Source organism: Nothoprocta perdicaria, unplaced genomic scaffold (genome assembly GCF_003342845.1).
Source record: "Nothoprocta perdicaria isolate Ctin4 unplaced genomic scaffold, notPer1 scaffold_145, whole genome shotgun sequence".
Taxonomy (NCBI): Eukaryota; Metazoa; Chordata; class Aves; order Tinamiformes; family Tinamidae; genus Nothoprocta; species Nothoprocta perdicaria.
This window is the reverse complement of record NW_020454594.1, coordinates 650,751-667,983: the sequence shown is the minus strand read 5'-3', so window position 1 is coordinate 667,983 and position 17,233 is coordinate 650,751. Positions and strand designations below refer to the sequence as shown.

Sequence of the window (17,233 nt, the reverse complement as noted above, 5' to 3'; positions counted from 1 at the left end):
TTATAATGTTCCATTTAAAGAATCATCAGTAAAAATAACCCATTTAAGGGCATTCTAGTCAATGGACTGCCTAAGGGATCAGAGAGACCTTTATTGCATTTTAAAAAATCTCTGTCTATACATAAAGACAAAACATATAATTTGTCTATATTATCTCAAATGGTAATTATAATGATATATCTAAAAATAGCCTCTTTTTAGAACAACTCTCCAGAAAAAAAGAATCTCTTTCAGGAGGAAGGTGTTTTCAATCTAAAAAAAAAGTATATAAACRAAGCATTCTGGAACAGTGTGAATCTGTAATGGAAGACAAGGAGAAAGTCATTGCTATTTCCTTTTCCATACTCCTAAATGGCTAAATCATCTTAGCTCAATTAAAGGATAGCAATGACCCAGCACGTGAAGAAAAAATGCTTAAACTAGAATGAATGAGAAAGACCAGTTTAGAAAACTGAGAGATTAAAACTAATTCTAAAAGAAACAGTCCTGGTCTATATATAAAAGACACAGTCAAAGAAAGATAACACTTTACATTGTCTAATATAAAATAAAATCCTTCCTTCATTCCATAGTTTAGATAATAGCTTAGGGCTCATTTTATTTCCATTACTCTAAAAGCCATCTGGCATTCATTTAAAAATAATTTTTCACTCTAGGCCTCAAAGAATAAAAAGTTGCAATTTATTTTAAAATCCAACATGAATTTCTTTCTAAAGCCCTTCAAATACTGTTTCTTTTCTCTACACTTGAATTTCAAGCACTTCATAGCATCTGACGCAGCAAAGCTGGGTGAGACAAAAGATCTGCCTGTAAAGTGTTGGGCACAATGGCTTTCTAGAGCACAACTGGGGGATAAAACAAAACAGTAAAACAAGTAATGAATGTGTTTCAATGTGTGCAATCCAGTAAAATATGTAGGATATGTAGGAGCAATCTGCAAATGAGTAGTACTGCAAGGAAAATGCTTGCAGGGGAGATAAAAGAACTGCCCTACAAGCCCTTTTGCAGACACCTTGGAGAGGGGGTTCAGAAGAAGCAGTTCTAATATTTTACTCTCCTGGGTTGACTGCCTCTTCCCACTTGTAAAAGGATATCTAGCTCATCTCCCTTCTTACAAATATCATCAACTCACTGACTTCTTTCAGGAGGCACCTTCTTTCTTTACTTTGACTTTTTACCAAGTAATTGCAAAGAATGAGGGGTAAAAGGCTGCCAGTGAAAGCAGAAACACTGTCATGGCAATAGACCTGGCCTGCCATCGTGAACCTACCACACAGTTGTTGTATTTCCCTATGGACTGCAGCTGTCAGGAAGAAAAGTATCCATGACCTGCATCTTCAAGTTACTCCCCATGTCAATGTTTAATCTATTTTAAGTCTTGTTGTGTGATTCATTTCACACAATTAAGAGCCTATAACTCAGGTATATCCACATCTGACCCAGTCCTCCTAGGTGACAGTGGAGAGTAATAGGTGTCTAGGGTATGTGATTAATCCAATTTACATGTGTGATATTAAAACAGAAAAAGTCACTTTCTTATCACACGCTTATTTCTAATTTTCTTTTTTCTAAATATRTGGCCTAGATGACAATATCAACATCAGCAGACAAACTGCAGATGCCTGAAGTCAGGCATGATGTTGAATGCTCACACACGTTAGATGACACGACAAATCTTGTGTCATATCATGCTTTGTCCTTCAGTATTATATAATGCATAATGAGAAATTTAAGCCAAACCATCCCTATTTTTAATGTAATTTTATTTTTTAAACTGCTCGTGTTCATCTTCTGAAGACATACCCAATCTAGATCTAATTCTGAGGAATTCTAAATTCCTCCAGTTTCACAGCACAAGTGTAGGCACGTACCAAAATCTGAACCGCAGCCGCTAAGCTGTCTAAAGGAAAATCTGGAAGTCCCAACGTAGAAGATTCTTGAGAGCAGAGAGTTGTAGCAAAAGAGAGGAGCTGAGAAACTCTGCATAGAAAAAAAAAGCAATTACAGAGATTTATACTTGCCAAGTATATTTAAATTACAAAAGCATAAGAAGCTAAACACAGCATACGATGCTGAAACTATTTCTGAGCACAAATAACCAACGTWCGTGTGATTGAAGTTCTAAAGCATTAAGGATTCATTATGTGAAGGCTGCATATGAAAAGATGTTCGAGCATACACCCACACATATTAAAAAACTCCTGTAGCTCTGSTATCTATGAAGTAACAGAAGTAACAAAAATAGCAAGGAATCCTGAAAGGACATCACATTCCTTCATTCATTCCTCTTTTTTTTTTTAATTATGAAAGATTACCTCTCTGTAGAAATGTTTGATCCAATTGAATATAATAGCTGAAGATGGTCCTGAAAATAGAACATAACATCATACAGTAAATTAATTGCTGGAGGTCATACTGTGGGTCACGGCTCATGATGCATTTTCCACTTCTCCTTTAATTTAGATGTGAAGAATCCACCCACCACTCCACATAGAATTAGTTTTACAGAAGTACCACATTATCAAAACTTAATTTGGGACTTATATTGTTTTATGGAAGCTATTTTTTTCTGCTGTAGCATTCCCTGCCAACTCTAATCCTGCTTTTCAGGAATTTATTAGGTAGCCATATGAATAATGCCCTTTAAGATCAAGATATTACCTAGAGATTCTTTTCAGAGATGAAGTATGTAAAACATTATGTCAGAATATTGTTAGTTCTACTCAATACCTAAAATCCAACCCTTCTGCAAGGATACTTACCTTAAAGGGCAGATGATAAACATCTCTAGCTTGAAATCTAGAGCGAAGGGGAGGATCCAAAGGGTTACCAGAATATTTAGGTACTGGCAGACCCAAAGCTATTACTCGAAAATCTTCACTAACCCGAACAATCTTCCAGGCATCTAGCTCTGTTTTCGTATGATCCTAAACAGGCAAAATAAAGCAATAAGAACAAAAAAAAAAAAATCATTAAAACTCGTGATGACTGAACTGCACATAGGCCAACATTTCTGACTCTTGAAACAAAATGTGCAGAAGAAGGAAGTGCTGAACAACTCAAACTCACAGATCATACAAGCAAAGTTTTAAGATGAAGGTAGACAAAATACCTTGTAGAAGGTAGATGAAATGAAAGGGGAGCTTTCAGTCCCCTAGGAAGCTGCTCAAAGACCCCACAGCTGTTCAAAGTTCAGGAAAAATGTTACAACCTTGTTTGCGCAAAGAACAATGAATAAACAAACTACAATTTTTATTTTAAAACATTAGAGATGTAACCATGAGCAAGGGATTTCATTTCTTCATTTCTTCTACTTGTGAATGTGAAGACAACTCTAGTCTGAATAAAAAAAGTAGGCTTTACACAAGCAAAGCAACAGAGAACTGTCATTAGACTCCTTCATAAGAAATGCATTTAATTTGGTGTATATTCAGTCTTTGCCACAAAGATTCGATGCACATAAAACAAGCAACCTTTTGGTCACATTAAAGTCAAGTGAAACTACATGAGTACTTCCTGCAGACCTAGCTCGAGAGTAATTATTCATATAGGAGAAGAAAAAATGAGTATTACCTTATATAATACAATATTCCTCAAACATCAAAACAATATTAGATTCAGCATCACAGMAAGAGATTTATTTAATTCATTTACTATTATCACTGTGCTTGAGGCACTCATTTTGAAATATTTTATCATTGTAAAAGTGCTAAAAAGAAAAAAGAGGAAGATGTCCTACATAGCCACAACCAAATCCTATCTTTAAATATAATTACATCTAAAAGCTTATTTTGTAAATACAATAATAATGCTTCCAACAATTATACCTATTAATTAAACAATATAAAATTTTTTTTTGTAAAAAGCATGGATCAGAAGAATTGTAACCTCAAAGGAGAGCAAAAGGGAATGATGAAAGTATTTCCAAGAATCCACTAGAGTACTTAATGGCACAGTAGATAATTTAATAAAATCAGGATCAATGGCAGAAGGTTTACTGCAAATTTCCTTCCTCTGACTTTCTAGGGCACATTGGCTTGAACCACACATCTAACTCCAGCTGGGTAAGACAGACTGAGATCGGAGCAAGCAGGGGTCACACTGACAGAGAAGACACAAACAGCTACTTGACAGACAACTACAGCACATGATGGTAAGGTAAAGAATCCTAYAGAAAATGCTGCTGAATTTATCAAGGTCTCCAAAAGCTTTAAAAGGATCTACTCAAATTTAAGCAGCAATACCCAAAATGTGGCAAACATTAATTTGATGAATATAGCATAGCAGTAGATATTAAAATATCATTTCTTATCAAAAGATAAGTTTCATATCTGTCCTGCAATTTAAGATTAGCTATTTACCTACACTTCTGCAAATTAAAGATGAGACAGCATCCAGAAATACAGCATCTCCCACCACAATCTTTTTTTTTCTTTTTTAATATGCTAACATTTCCAAAGCTTTACAGAGATTCCTGCAATGTGAAAGCATTATCTGAATTTCATGGGAACATTTGGAACATCAGTTCATAGTTGGCCAACTCAGAGTAGCTTTCACRTAGTTTAATATAAACTACTCTTTTTGATATGGACAAAGGAGATACAAAAGGGAAAAAAATATTGCAAGAAGGAAAGGAATGCTTGAATCCTCCTATAGTTTTTACCTTSCTAATTTAATCCCATGTCACACTCCAGAGAAGAACATCAGCACCTTGACGAGATTTCCCCCATTTGCCAAATGACTATTCCACTTACATGACTACAGAACTGTCAAAAATGGGAAAAAAATGGGAAAACGCAAACGTCCTTCCATACCTGCAGAAGCTTGTCGTAACGTTCTGCAGACATGAGAAAACGACCGTCCTCCAGCTGCATCTCCCTGTTCTCCAGCAAATTGTTCAACACGGGCAAGACGTTGCGCTCGGCCTTCTCCAGACCTTCCAACACAAGGATCCTGCCTTCTGTRGCCGCACGAACCGCACACTTTCGACAAGAAGAAGCAGTGTTACAAAAGAAATGCACAACATGGCACATCTCAAGAAATCCTGCTGGTGATGAAACAGTAGGTGCTTCTCTTACAGTATTTATTTCCATGATAAGCAATAATCATAAGCAATGATCATAAGGAGTGACCACTAGTTGTCTGTACAGTGCTACACTGCTATCATCTGAGCTGCCCTTTCATCTCCTCCTCCAGGACTGCAAAAATTAGTTTCAGTGTCTTTTTTATCAATGGAATAAAAGGTAAAATCTTTCAGAAATTTTAGTGTATACTCACTATTTATTAACTGGTGACCTCTCTTCTGTTTGATATTGTTTATTCCTTTCTGTTTTCCATGTATTTCAATGCCATCTAACACTTCTGGGATAGCTTGTTATATAGAAAATATAAGATCACGGTAATTGTACATATTTGTAAATATTTTAATATAATTGTAAACAAAAAGTCAGATGTTTCTCTCAATTAGTCTGGTTATACACCAGTRTAAATCCACTCTATTGCCAGTTTAACATGAATATAACTCTTGAAAGCAAACATAGACCATAAAAASAAAATAATGCCATAATTAAGACAGAGGTGTTTAAAAAATATATGAAATTGAAACRAATTAGAATTATATTCCTTGGTGGAACATTATCTCCTGCATCATTACAGGCTGGGGCCTGACGTGCTGAAGAACAGCTCTGCATAGGACCTGGGAGCCTTGTTGGCCAAGCTGACCATGAGCCAGCAAGGTGCCCTTGTGGCTAAGAAGGCCAAAGATATCCTGGGGTGCATTAGGACAACGAAGGGAAATGATCCTCTCCTCCTCAGCCCTGGTGAGCAACATCTGGAGTAGTGTGTCCAGCTCTGGGCTTCCCCGTGCAAGATGGATATGGAACTACTGGAGAGAGTCCAGCACAGGGCTATGAAAATGACTGAGGGACTGGGGCTATGAAAACAACTGACGGACTGGAGCAACTCTCTTGTGAAGAGCAACTGAGAGAGCTGAGGGCCTTTTTCAAGTAGAGAAGACTGAGAGGGGGTCTTATCAATGAAATGAATACAAATATCTCATTGAGTGCGGGTCAAGAAGAAGAGGCCAGACTGTTTTCAGAGCTGGCCAGTGACAGGATGAGTGGCAAAAGCTACAAACTGAAACACAAGAAGTGCCACCTGAATTTGAGAGAGAACTTCCTAACTGAGCAGGTAACAGAGCATGAGAACAAGTGCACAGAGAGGTTGTGGAGTCTYCTTCCTTGGAGATACTCAAACCTGCCTGGRTGTGACCCTGTGCAATGTCCTCTACAGGTGACCCTAGCTTGTTCAGCGGGGTTCAGCTACATGACCTCCAGAGGTCCCTTCCAATCTCCATGTTTCTGTGATACAAGGGGCAGGAGTACAAATCCAAGCTAGACGCAACCAACCATAAGAGCATTCAGGTCAACAGCTGAACTGCTCCTTGCCACAAATCATGAAGATCTATTTGAGACCATATGTGAAAAGACTAACAATTATTACTTTAGGTTCGTCCTGTACTCAGGATAGACAGATAAACACTTCCTGGCAAAACTAGCCATAATGTTAGCTTTTTCCATCATTATTAATAGGCTCTGTCTTTAAAATTAATTGTAAACTGGACTCAAGTCATCAACTTACCAAAATAACAGTAATAATAAAAAAAATCACTCACAAATCCTGGTATRCATCTTCATATCAAGTTCCCTTTCCTGAAAATATTCTATATAACACATATATCTAGCCTCATAATGAATATCTGAGAAATTTGGAAAATTCCCACTAAAAATGAAATAGTCCACAAACTAATTCCCTTTAAAGGAATCACTAATTTCTTCCAAATAAATTAACATGTGAATTGATTTTAATGGTTCGTTTGGGCATGATACTTTAGGAGGCAATATAAAATTCCTCCCTCCTACTCTTCCTCTCATCCTTGTCCCATAAAAGGTGTATGAGGGACAAATTTTGTACTAATGTTCTTCTCAAGGAAGGTTACTGGTCACGCCAAAAATCTGCTCCAACCTGATGAATAGAAAATTTCAGTCTCCAGCTGCCAATCCAATACCTGGCATGAGGAAAATGCTCCTATTTTGTTTGAACAAAGTTTGCAGACACAGCAGAACATACTTTAATAAATGATTTATTTGCCTTGTTGGCAGGATTCTATCTATTATAAGTCTATGAGGAAATTTGTGACTGAGTTTTATTAGCCAGAGGAAAATACACATTTTGCTCATATGGTTTCAAAATATTTGGAGTATCCATAGAATCTTGTTGACTCATGTAGAGACACGCACACCATGGATGAAGGTCTGCAGAGCTAATAGGCTTCCAGTATCAACACAGATTTATGTCCTGGCTTGAACATGAAGGCAATCTGGAGTACGCTGAGACTGTGAATAAAAGGATGTATTTAACAGCATGATTAACTTCAAGAAAGAAGCTCCACACCAGCAGTGCAATATCAAGATATAGCATATTATACCCCTGTTGCCTGTTGAACACCAGCTTAAAGGATCAAAACGAAAATAGTAATAACAATAACGACTCAAAAACTTCAGAAATTACCGGAGGGTTTAATCTAACACTCTAGAGGTATAATATTTCAAAAGGTATGTTGTAGATTGTCTTGCTTACTCATCTACACCTTCTGGTATCATCCTCGGAAATGAACTGGTGCACAATCATGTTTTATCACTCTTTAACTGAAAAAAACCTCCACAATAATAATAATAATTACACCTGAGTGCTAATTTGCTGGGGGGTTTTGTTTTGTTTTTTTCAAATTGTGCTCCCTACTGTATTTTTTAAACTGAAAATTTAAACTGGAAGAAAAAACAGCCTGAAATACTGAAAATTGCTCTCCACAATAGAATGAAATAAATGCACAATTAATCTGTCTCTAAAGATGTTGCAGAGAGTACTATTAGCTAAAGTCTGCTCTGAAGACCAGAACAGCTGCCTGTCTCTAGTTGAACTGTGATGTTTATGCACTCTGGGTTGGTAATGAGGAATATGTCTCTGCAATAAGCTAGGCATAATACAAGGCATCTTCTGAATCATTATTTCAGGTTTATCTGTGTATTGATGGATTGGTTTGGAAACTAAACTGCATAACAAATAAGAGGAAAGGGAGTAAGTTTGCAATCTGTCACTGAAAATCATGTTTTAAAAATGCTTCCAAGAAACTAATCTTCATAATTCTATAATGAAAACCCAGAAATAGCTGTGCTGTCTCACCCTCTTACTAGCCTCGTTCGTTCCAAATGCTCAATACAAAGTATAATTTGACAGGAGTGCATATATTATGCAATCGTGATGATAAACCTGAGATTGTAAGTACTAATTCTTGTTAAAAGGCTGAGAAAGGGAATTGTTAAWTTTTTATCTTCAGATTTATTTTAACTGGAGCTGGGGACTATTTTGCTCTTCAGATGGAAAAAAAAAATAAGCTTAGAGCCTCCCACCTGTCCCCCTGCAAGGATGGTTACCTGGATACCTGCTCCAGGGAGTATCTGCAGTTATGATAAGCTGAGGTTTTCTTCCCTTTAAAAGAAGAAACCCTCCATACAGAATTATTCCTGTAGGAATGATTTTACGCAGCAAACATGTAATGCAAATTTCTTATTTCAGTTTTATCCTCCAGTGATAAAAATATATTTTATCTTCAAGGCAAAAGAAAAAAAAAAAAACACAGGAAAAAATCGCTAAGCAGATTTTCACAGTCTTTCCCAAAACTGAACAAGGTTGAGCTTCTCCACATAACAAGTGCAAAATAAGATAACTGCAGGAATTGGTAAACCCCAGTCATGACATAAATCACAGTATATAAACACATGAATGAAGTTATACAGTGCCACAAAGGGAGGAAGGACAAAGAACAGCTCAACACAATACTATACCGAAATACATAAATAGCAGAGAAAGAAGGACATTTTTATAAAACTAATAAATATCAGAATTGAAATTGTGGCTGAAATAAATTCTGTTTTTTATTTGTTTTTATTTTTTGGGAAAATGCCTATAATTAGACAGAAAACCTTAATCACCCTGAAATCAGAAAGGAATATTCCTGGGAGCTGTATTGAGCTTTTATTTTTCAGACTCATACATCATTCTGGGTTTCTATAAATCCGGATTATGTTTCAGAATTTCACAAGGCAACTGCTGCTAGAAATTGCTTAACAGCAATTACTGGGTGAAATGTCTTCTTTTTGGAAGCAACCTGGAGACAGGCTTTGCAGATGACCACCCTTGCTCTGAAAACTGGTTCCCCGCAGTGACATATCAAGCACAGCACCAAAATTATAGTACAGGACAACTAATACTGAACAAAGCTAATGAGATAAGGTAAGGACAAGCTACATTTCAGAAGTCCCTTCCCATGCAGCTATCTTGTTAACTCCTGCAGAATATCCCACACAATCTCATCTGAAATCCTTCCCTTCTCTCCTGTATCCCACAAACATCCCAACAACAGCATGCCTAGATGTCTCTTATGGTCAAGATCTCTCTTTACCATCCTCTAAAGGCAACGTAGAGCTTTGGTTGAGCTTCTTTCTGAGGCTAACAAAACATACAGCTATTAAATTCCCAGTGCAGCCTGCATTCCAGGGATGGATGGCAGGCATTAATCTGAGTCCCTGTAACCTACTAAGCTACCACAGGTCACAGAATGCACCGGAAATTGAGATGTTTTAAATTGCTTCCCATGGGTTACATAAAATTGACTTTAAGATAAATGATTAAAACTTGCCAAAATGTAAAAGTTATTAGGAAAAGAAATGATAGAGATTTATACTGCACTACTTTTATGAGATCTTCTTCATTTTACTGGGGAAGGAAGAGGATATTGAGTAAGACTTCAAAATTTCCATAAATTACTGAGGTATTTTTTCTAAGAAAATAAACTAAAATCATTAAGATCATCAAAGTCTGGACAATACTAGTATGGAAACAGCAACAAAATAATATATCTGAAGCAGAGTGGTTTCTCTGTAAGCAGCTCTAAAGACGACAGTACAGACTGATGTTGAAAGCAGTGACCTCCTATACCAGATTTTAAAAATACCTGGAGGATAAAGAGCATTTCTAATGCTATACCTCTACCCAAAAACATCTTTAGCATAGCTGTTCATTTTTTAAACCACTTGTTTCTTTGGGTTTTTTTTTCCTCTCATATGTTTCCAGTATGAAAGCTGTGGAGCAGTAGTGCAATGGATCATTATTCACTGGACTGAAGCAACAACATACTTCCTCCAAAATAAAAACAGGGTCAAAAATAAGTAGTAAGGTAACGAGCTATTTCAAACCTATGCTCAACCAATTTCTAAACAACAAACTTTTTATTAAAGACTTACTGCTGTTGTGTTCCTTAAATATTTGCCAATCTTGTATGTCAGTTGTTTAAAAAATGTCATTTTAAAAAAAACGGTCTCTACACAGTACCTTTTTTTTCCTGTGCCRTGTTTGATGCAACAAGAAAATTAATGGGAACTCTGGGAGCACTGCCTGGAGTGCCTTCTCTGTGGACTTTGTTATCTATCTACCTGCATTATAAAATACTGCAGTGCGGAACAGCTAGTAAACCAATTTATACTACTTGACAGTGCTTTCGTTGTGGCTAACCTAACAGTTCCTCAAAAATCCACTGTGATATCCAAGGCAGTAAGTTAGTACGTCACAGAATTACACAACTGGAACCCATTGCTGGCCGTTTTTTTAAGCTGATTTATTTTTACTAATATTTCTCTTGGAGTATATTAAGTGTTTTTGTGAATAAGTATGTATTTATAAGCATACACCAACACCCAAATGTGATCGTTAAGTGCTTCAATCAATTAACTTCATGTCCTATTTTAGTTTTTTAATCATCCTTCTGATCCTTTATCCATAAAATAAACCAAACTCAATTCTGTGCAGAGCTACCGCAGGGAGTTTCACGTCAGGTTCAYTTTGCAGACAGGATAGTTAGAGCTGTCATTTCTGTCACTCTGGACATTTCATTGATTACTACATGAAGTCTTCCATGGCAGAAGAGCCTTTTTCTCTGGTACCTTAAAAATCAATTTTACGTTTTATCATTGTGTAGCTTGCTGGTATAGTTAAGGATATAAAGATATTCCATTAAAAATGAGTATGCTCACRTATTTCAAAGATACCCCAAATACTCTATTTAACCTTGCATGCACAGAAATGACAGTGGCACACAACTTACCTAATACAGTGGGTAGTTCAATTATGCTTTCAAAATGTGACCTTATACTTGTAGTTTTTCACCACAAAGACATATATTTGTTCACATACACAAGATAAAACTAAAACTGCCTCAATGAAGACACAATGAAGACACAATGAAGACAAAAAGTAATCAAATCTAACTGCTTAACTTTTGGAAATTTGATCTCCTGGCAGGAGAAGCTGTTTCAGTCAAGTTGGAGGTTCAAGCACAGTGTTAAAGCAGCATAAAACCACTATGTAAGACCAGCTTTTCTATCTACAACAAACAAATCTGCAGGGTTAACCCAAGTACAGGGTGTGCAGATCACCTCGTATTTTGGTGATGTTCTTACAGTTCTCGACTCAGTGGCTCTTAGAAGTGTTAGTTAACTAATACTCTCATACTGAGGGCTAAATTATCTAAATTATGGTGTCGTAATCAAGGAGATAAGTTAAGACTGTCTGTAACACCAGCTAACCACAGAGCTTACATAAGTTAATGAGTTAACTCTGCAGCCTCCATAAACGCTCTTATCTCCTTGTAAATGAGAAGCTGTTTAAAGCGCTAATCCACAGCACAGTACTTTGAATTATCTCGTATTTTGCCAATAGGCAGCATTTGTCACTGCCAGAAAAGCATGAGGTTATTCGAAGCCCACAAACTGACTAAAAAATAATTTATTTAGGTGAGTGGCCATCTCTCATTCTGAGAATCTTCGAAGTTACCTATCGTGTTTCCAGAAATTAATTAAAAAATAAAAGCAGGCTTCGTAAGTGTAGAGGTAAAACTCTAGAGGTCTTACTCTATAGTAGTAAAAAAAAAAAAAGAGAGAGCTGGTTTAGATTATACATTTACATTTTGATTACATCACAGAAGTTGGCCCAGCTTGCTTAACTGCAAAGTAAATGCCTGTTTAACCGTAGGATCAAGGGGGAGACCTGTCTACCTCAAGTCACTCTACAGTAGTATTAAATTAGCTCGTGGATTTGGACATGAGCCACCTGAACCAGATTCTTTTTCAATGAAAATGAACCAAAAGATCAATTTCAGGAATTCACCTAATGTGTTTCAAGTGTTAGCTAGAAGTTGCACCAAGAGAAATGCTTGTGGACTGACACCATAACTTACAAGAAATAGATCTCACTCCTCATTATTGAAGCATATCGAAAATAACCTAGCTAAATCAACTTGTACTTTTTCAGAGGCAGAGTAATCTGTCAGAATAATCTTTATTCAAATCTCAGTATTTCAGTAAAGACAACATTAGCAGAAATAACAAGATAAAGCGTGTCACCCAAGACTTTTAAACCATATTAGCAACATGTCAGTCCCTCTGCAATTCAAATACACCACTTTACATGTACTAATTTTACATCACTTAAATCAGCCAGGACTTCCTTCCAACGAGTTGTAAACAATAGCTGGTGCATGACTGCAACTTGCCTGGTCCAGGTAAAAGGCACTGCCCCCTCGGATCTCTCGTCGCTGCTTGAGGTCGGTCTCGGTGGTGTCCCTCGACAGCGCGATGTATTCGACCTCCCGCTTGGTCAGCTCCTGCAGGCAGTAGGCTGAAGTTATCCCAAAAATAAAGCTATAACCCAAATAAGTGAACTATAACCACGGGCCTAATGGTATAATCGCACAGGAGAGTCCGAGACGCCAGCAGAGTGATCTGCAATAACTCTGCCCAAAAATCTAATATGTCCTTATTTGTAAAATGTTCTGCCTCAACTAAAATGGTTTGAATTTTTGCTCAATAAACTTTTATTTTCCCCAAGCCTGTTCTAAAAACATTATAACCAGCTATAAATTCTTTCAACTGAACATCAGTGAAGTTCTTCAWGTTCATTTTCTGGTTGTGGATGTTGAACAATCAGCACCTGCACATTATGAATAAAAAGCATGGTTTTCCATTAAAAAAATCTAAAGTTGCAGCTCTGCCACTGTTCAAAAACATCTACCCTGTGGTTCAGCTTTAATGATGCACATGCTTTGTCAACCATTATTTCAACAACATTAAGGAACTGTATTGTTTTCATCCCCTGTAAAATTATGAAGTATTTCAAAAATGAAAATTAAAAGAAAACCATTAACTTATTTTCTGTTTGTATCGGTTATTAACTCTATTTGGAGCTTTCTATCTTAAAGGTGAAAAGAAGTGATGAAAACATCATTTATATCTGATGTTCCTGCTACTTTTATATCTGGGGCATCGTGTGTTCTGTTAGGAGACAGATTCATGGTGAATTGCCCTTGCTCTCATCACTTGTTTAAAAGTATGAGATGTTCAGCAGATCTTTCTTCAGAGAGAGTGTTTACTTCTAGTTGAATGAAAACAAAAGATATCAAAGCCTCAGTAATGATTACCTTCTTATTCTTTCAATACCTATTGGATTACAAAGCCACCAATTCTTTACAGTGCAAACAGACTCAATTTTACTTTCCCATGATTAACAAGTAAATAAATAATAAAGAGAAAAGTAAAAGCAGGAGGATCTTCTCTAGCGATCAGTCTCTGAGAATAACACACACAGCAGCTTTCAGCACTGGCAGACAGAAACTCTCTGGTTTTACACGATAACCCCTATCAGCTCCCCATGCAAAGGCCAGTTTCCATGCAGTTGCCTGGCATGGCATCGAAGCAGCAGCGTGCAGCCCTTCTCATGCTGTGCAGGGGCATGCAGAGGCAAAAAGAACAAGATATATATTCTATGTCCCATGTATGAATATCAGGTGTCTCCTAAGTCACACAGAATCACAGACTGGTTGAGGTTGGAAGGGACCTCTAGAGACCATCCAGTCCARCCCCTGCTCCAGCAGGGACACCCAGAGCACGGGGCACAGGGCGGCAKCCAGGCGGGTTTGGGAGATCTCCAGAGAAGGAGACTCCACAGCCTCCCTGGGCAGCCTGTTCCAGAGCTGTGTCACCCTCACAGGACAGAAGCATGGACAGGGCCTCTTTTCAGTTTGTACCAAACTCCTCTATCTATTTTATGGAGTCCACTGAGCAAGCCAGTAGCTTATCTGACACCCTAGATCAAGAAATCTTTGCTCTCCTTCCCGAAGTTCAGAACACTGCAGCTTTCTCCCATGTGTTTTGTTTCTGAGAGCTACTCTTTGGATTCACACCTGATCTGAAAAGAAAGGGCTGACCATCCTATCAGTCCTACTTTATACATCTCCATTTGGGTCTCCTGCCCAGGCAGAGTCCACAACAGATAAAATCCTCTYCAAAAAACAAGCAACCCATCCTCCAGAGCACTTAAATACAATACTGATTTAAACACAAAATCTTGCACGTGGGGCTGCCACAGCTCCTGCAGATGGATGTAGGCAAGTTCTTCTTACATCCCGAGAAGAGCTCATACAGGCATCAACTCTTCCCAGTCCTGCTTCTCAGTTATTACTCAGAACACTCAAACCCCTTCATTTCTTTTTTTGTACAATGAAGCAAAACTGATTTGTTGTCTGTAACAGTAGGCAGATATCTTAATCCTCTAACATGCATAATGCCTAGAACAAACTGTTTCTCCATTTGGATAGCATATGGTTACACAGTTGCCCTACTCCTTTTTTTTTTCTGGAGTCTATGTAGAAAAAAAAATGTATTAAAATGCCTGTACTTTCAAAACACCATAAAACAAAAACTGAGCAGATTTATGGAAGAAGTTATCTATCACCTAAGTACCCAGCTGTAAGATTTTCTATGGCAACTTTTCACAATTTGGCTAGTAGAGGAATGACTAAATAATGTTAATGACTATTTTGCCAAGAGTTTAAGCCAGAGTTTAAGCCRTACATACCAGGTACTGCATGGCAATAGAGCGCCGCAGGGGCCCAGGAGGACCAATAAGAAAGACATCTTGGCCGAGGAGATCTTTCTGCATTATCCATCTCAAATGGTGCAGTACAGACTGGGCCAAAGAATCTGTCACTTTGCAAGAAAAATAAAGAGAAGACATATTATGCAGTTCCAAAACGTGTCAGACAAGATACTTGGYCATCCATACATTAAAATTAAAACCATATCATCCTCTTATTATTTTTCAAATCAATAACCTGATTATAATTAAACCACATTCTTTTTTTTTTCTTCCCAGCACAGCCTCCCCTCCTCTCAGAAACAAACCACAAGCACCAGCTTTTGCAGGAGGATAGCGAGGGCACAAGTGAGCCAGGAGGGAGAAGGTTTAGTTATGCATATACATATAGGGTTGCTTTCAGAAGAGTATGACAAGATCAACGACAGGGCTTCGAGCAAGAGGCAGGAGAGGTGTCTGGGATGCACTATGTGTATCTGCACAATAAGAAAGGAGGAAGGGAAGATCAAATCTTGAAATTAATACTTGTTAATTTAATTTTTATCTCTTTTCTCTCCAGTTTGAGTGCTTGGTTGCAAGTGGACACTAAAATTTAAAAACAAGCCCCAGATCTGTGTGATCCCAAGGCCAGACTGGTAGTTTATTCAGGGCGGAGTTCAGACATGGCAARCAACTCATTCTGAGGGGCTTCAACCCATCTTTGAATCAGCATATACCAGAATTGACTTTTTTTAATTCACAGAACAATATAACATGATTGTATGATATTCAAAAAAAAAGGCTTTTGAAGTATAGAAGTGTCAAAAAAATGATTTTCAAAAATTTTAACTGAATATTTTGATCTATCCCTCAGGAAAAAAAACATCAGAAACCCTCTTCAAGTTCCAGTAAACTCTATTATACCAGTGCCACCAATGCAAACAGGACTAAGATACATACGCACACAAGCACTCCATGCATTAGTATTGTCAAAACATTTGTCATCAATAAACCCAGTGTATATATACCTATATATGCTTATATTTAAACATCTGTCATTAATGTGCCAACAAACACACTGTTCTCTCATATGCTGCTATGACAATGTCGTAAGGCCGTAAAAATATTTTCTGCTTATTCTTCGCTRGGATACTCTTTTCTTTTTCAAAACAATAAGCATCACGTATCTCACGCATACACTAGATCAAATAAATTTCTCACACAGAAGCGATATGTTCCTTTCTATGAGATTTTTTTCAAGGAAATTAATATTTATATGTATATTTTGCTTATGCAAAAAAAAGGACTACTGCACCCACCAGAAGAAGAATTSCTACTGTACAGGAATAAAAATCTATTATTTTTGAAAAACATCACACAAAGAAGTGTTTTAGCAAAGGCACCGTTAAAGGTATCGTTAAGACAATGATCCCATTGCAAGGCACATTCCTTATTCCTCCATCTGTTGTATGAACAAGCCCCTACTGTATATTTATAGTGGCTGTTCTCCAAAGAAAGACTGCAATACATATATTAGAATTTTTCAAATCAACTTCCAAATCTTGCTGAAAAACTAAACTCTCTTATGTCAAATGTCATGCATTAAAAGCATGTCAAAAACAGCTTTGACAAAGCATGACTGCAAATGCCTCTGGTGCATTTCACATCAATGTGTAGCTACCTTTATTTTTAGGATGGCCTCCAGAAAAATCTTGGGTCAGACTTAAAAGCTGCACTATAAATAGAAACAAGATTTAGGAATGTTCAGCAACATCTGCAAGACAAATCGTTATGTAAAAGAGAATATAAATGTATGGAACTCAAAAAAACCCTAAATTCTTAGGAATAACTCTGTAAACTTTTATATATTCAGGGCATTTATGTTCATTCAGTTYAAACAGTAAATGCTATCTATTCTGGAAGATAAATATACAAAATGCAACTTTCAAAAATCTTGTATAGTTTCATAATTTTTCTTTTTGAGAAAAAGACATAAAGAGCAGAATTTCTTATTGTTGTGTTTATTAARAAGAGGTTGCACTGTTTCATCATTTAAACCATTTTCCTTATATGTAGATTACAGCTGGATCAAAATACTTTTCAAATTACAAAGCTCACTGGCCATATGCAAGCTCATTCAAACTAAGTGTTGTACAAATAAATTGGGGAAATTCAAAGAAAGCATCCCGATGTGAACAGCCAAGACACCAGC

The 17,233-nt window shown here is 37.0% G+C and overlaps 1 protein-coding gene across 1 annotated transcript in view; it reads right to left on the bottom strand.

Moving 5' to 3' along the window:
• VWA8 (von Willebrand factor A domain containing 8) overlaps positions 1 to 17,233 on the bottom strand; it is a 92,074-nt gene that overhangs the window by 67,219 nt on the left and 7,622 nt on the right. The window contains exons 2-7 of the mRNA XM_026034488.1: positions 15,025 to 15,155; positions 12,665 to 12,775; positions 4,815 to 4,982; positions 2,763 to 2,927; positions 2,316 to 2,365; positions 1,872 to 1,980 (exon numbers count right to left, since the gene is read on the bottom strand). Coding sequence (XP_025890273.1) covers positions 1,872 to 1,980; positions 2,316 to 2,365; positions 2,763 to 2,927; positions 4,815 to 4,982; positions 12,665 to 12,775; positions 15,025 to 15,155 — 734 coding nt within the window. The remainder of the gene's footprint in view (positions 1 to 1,871; positions 1,981 to 2,315; positions 2,366 to 2,762; positions 2,928 to 4,814; positions 4,983 to 12,664; positions 12,776 to 15,024; positions 15,156 to 17,233) is intronic.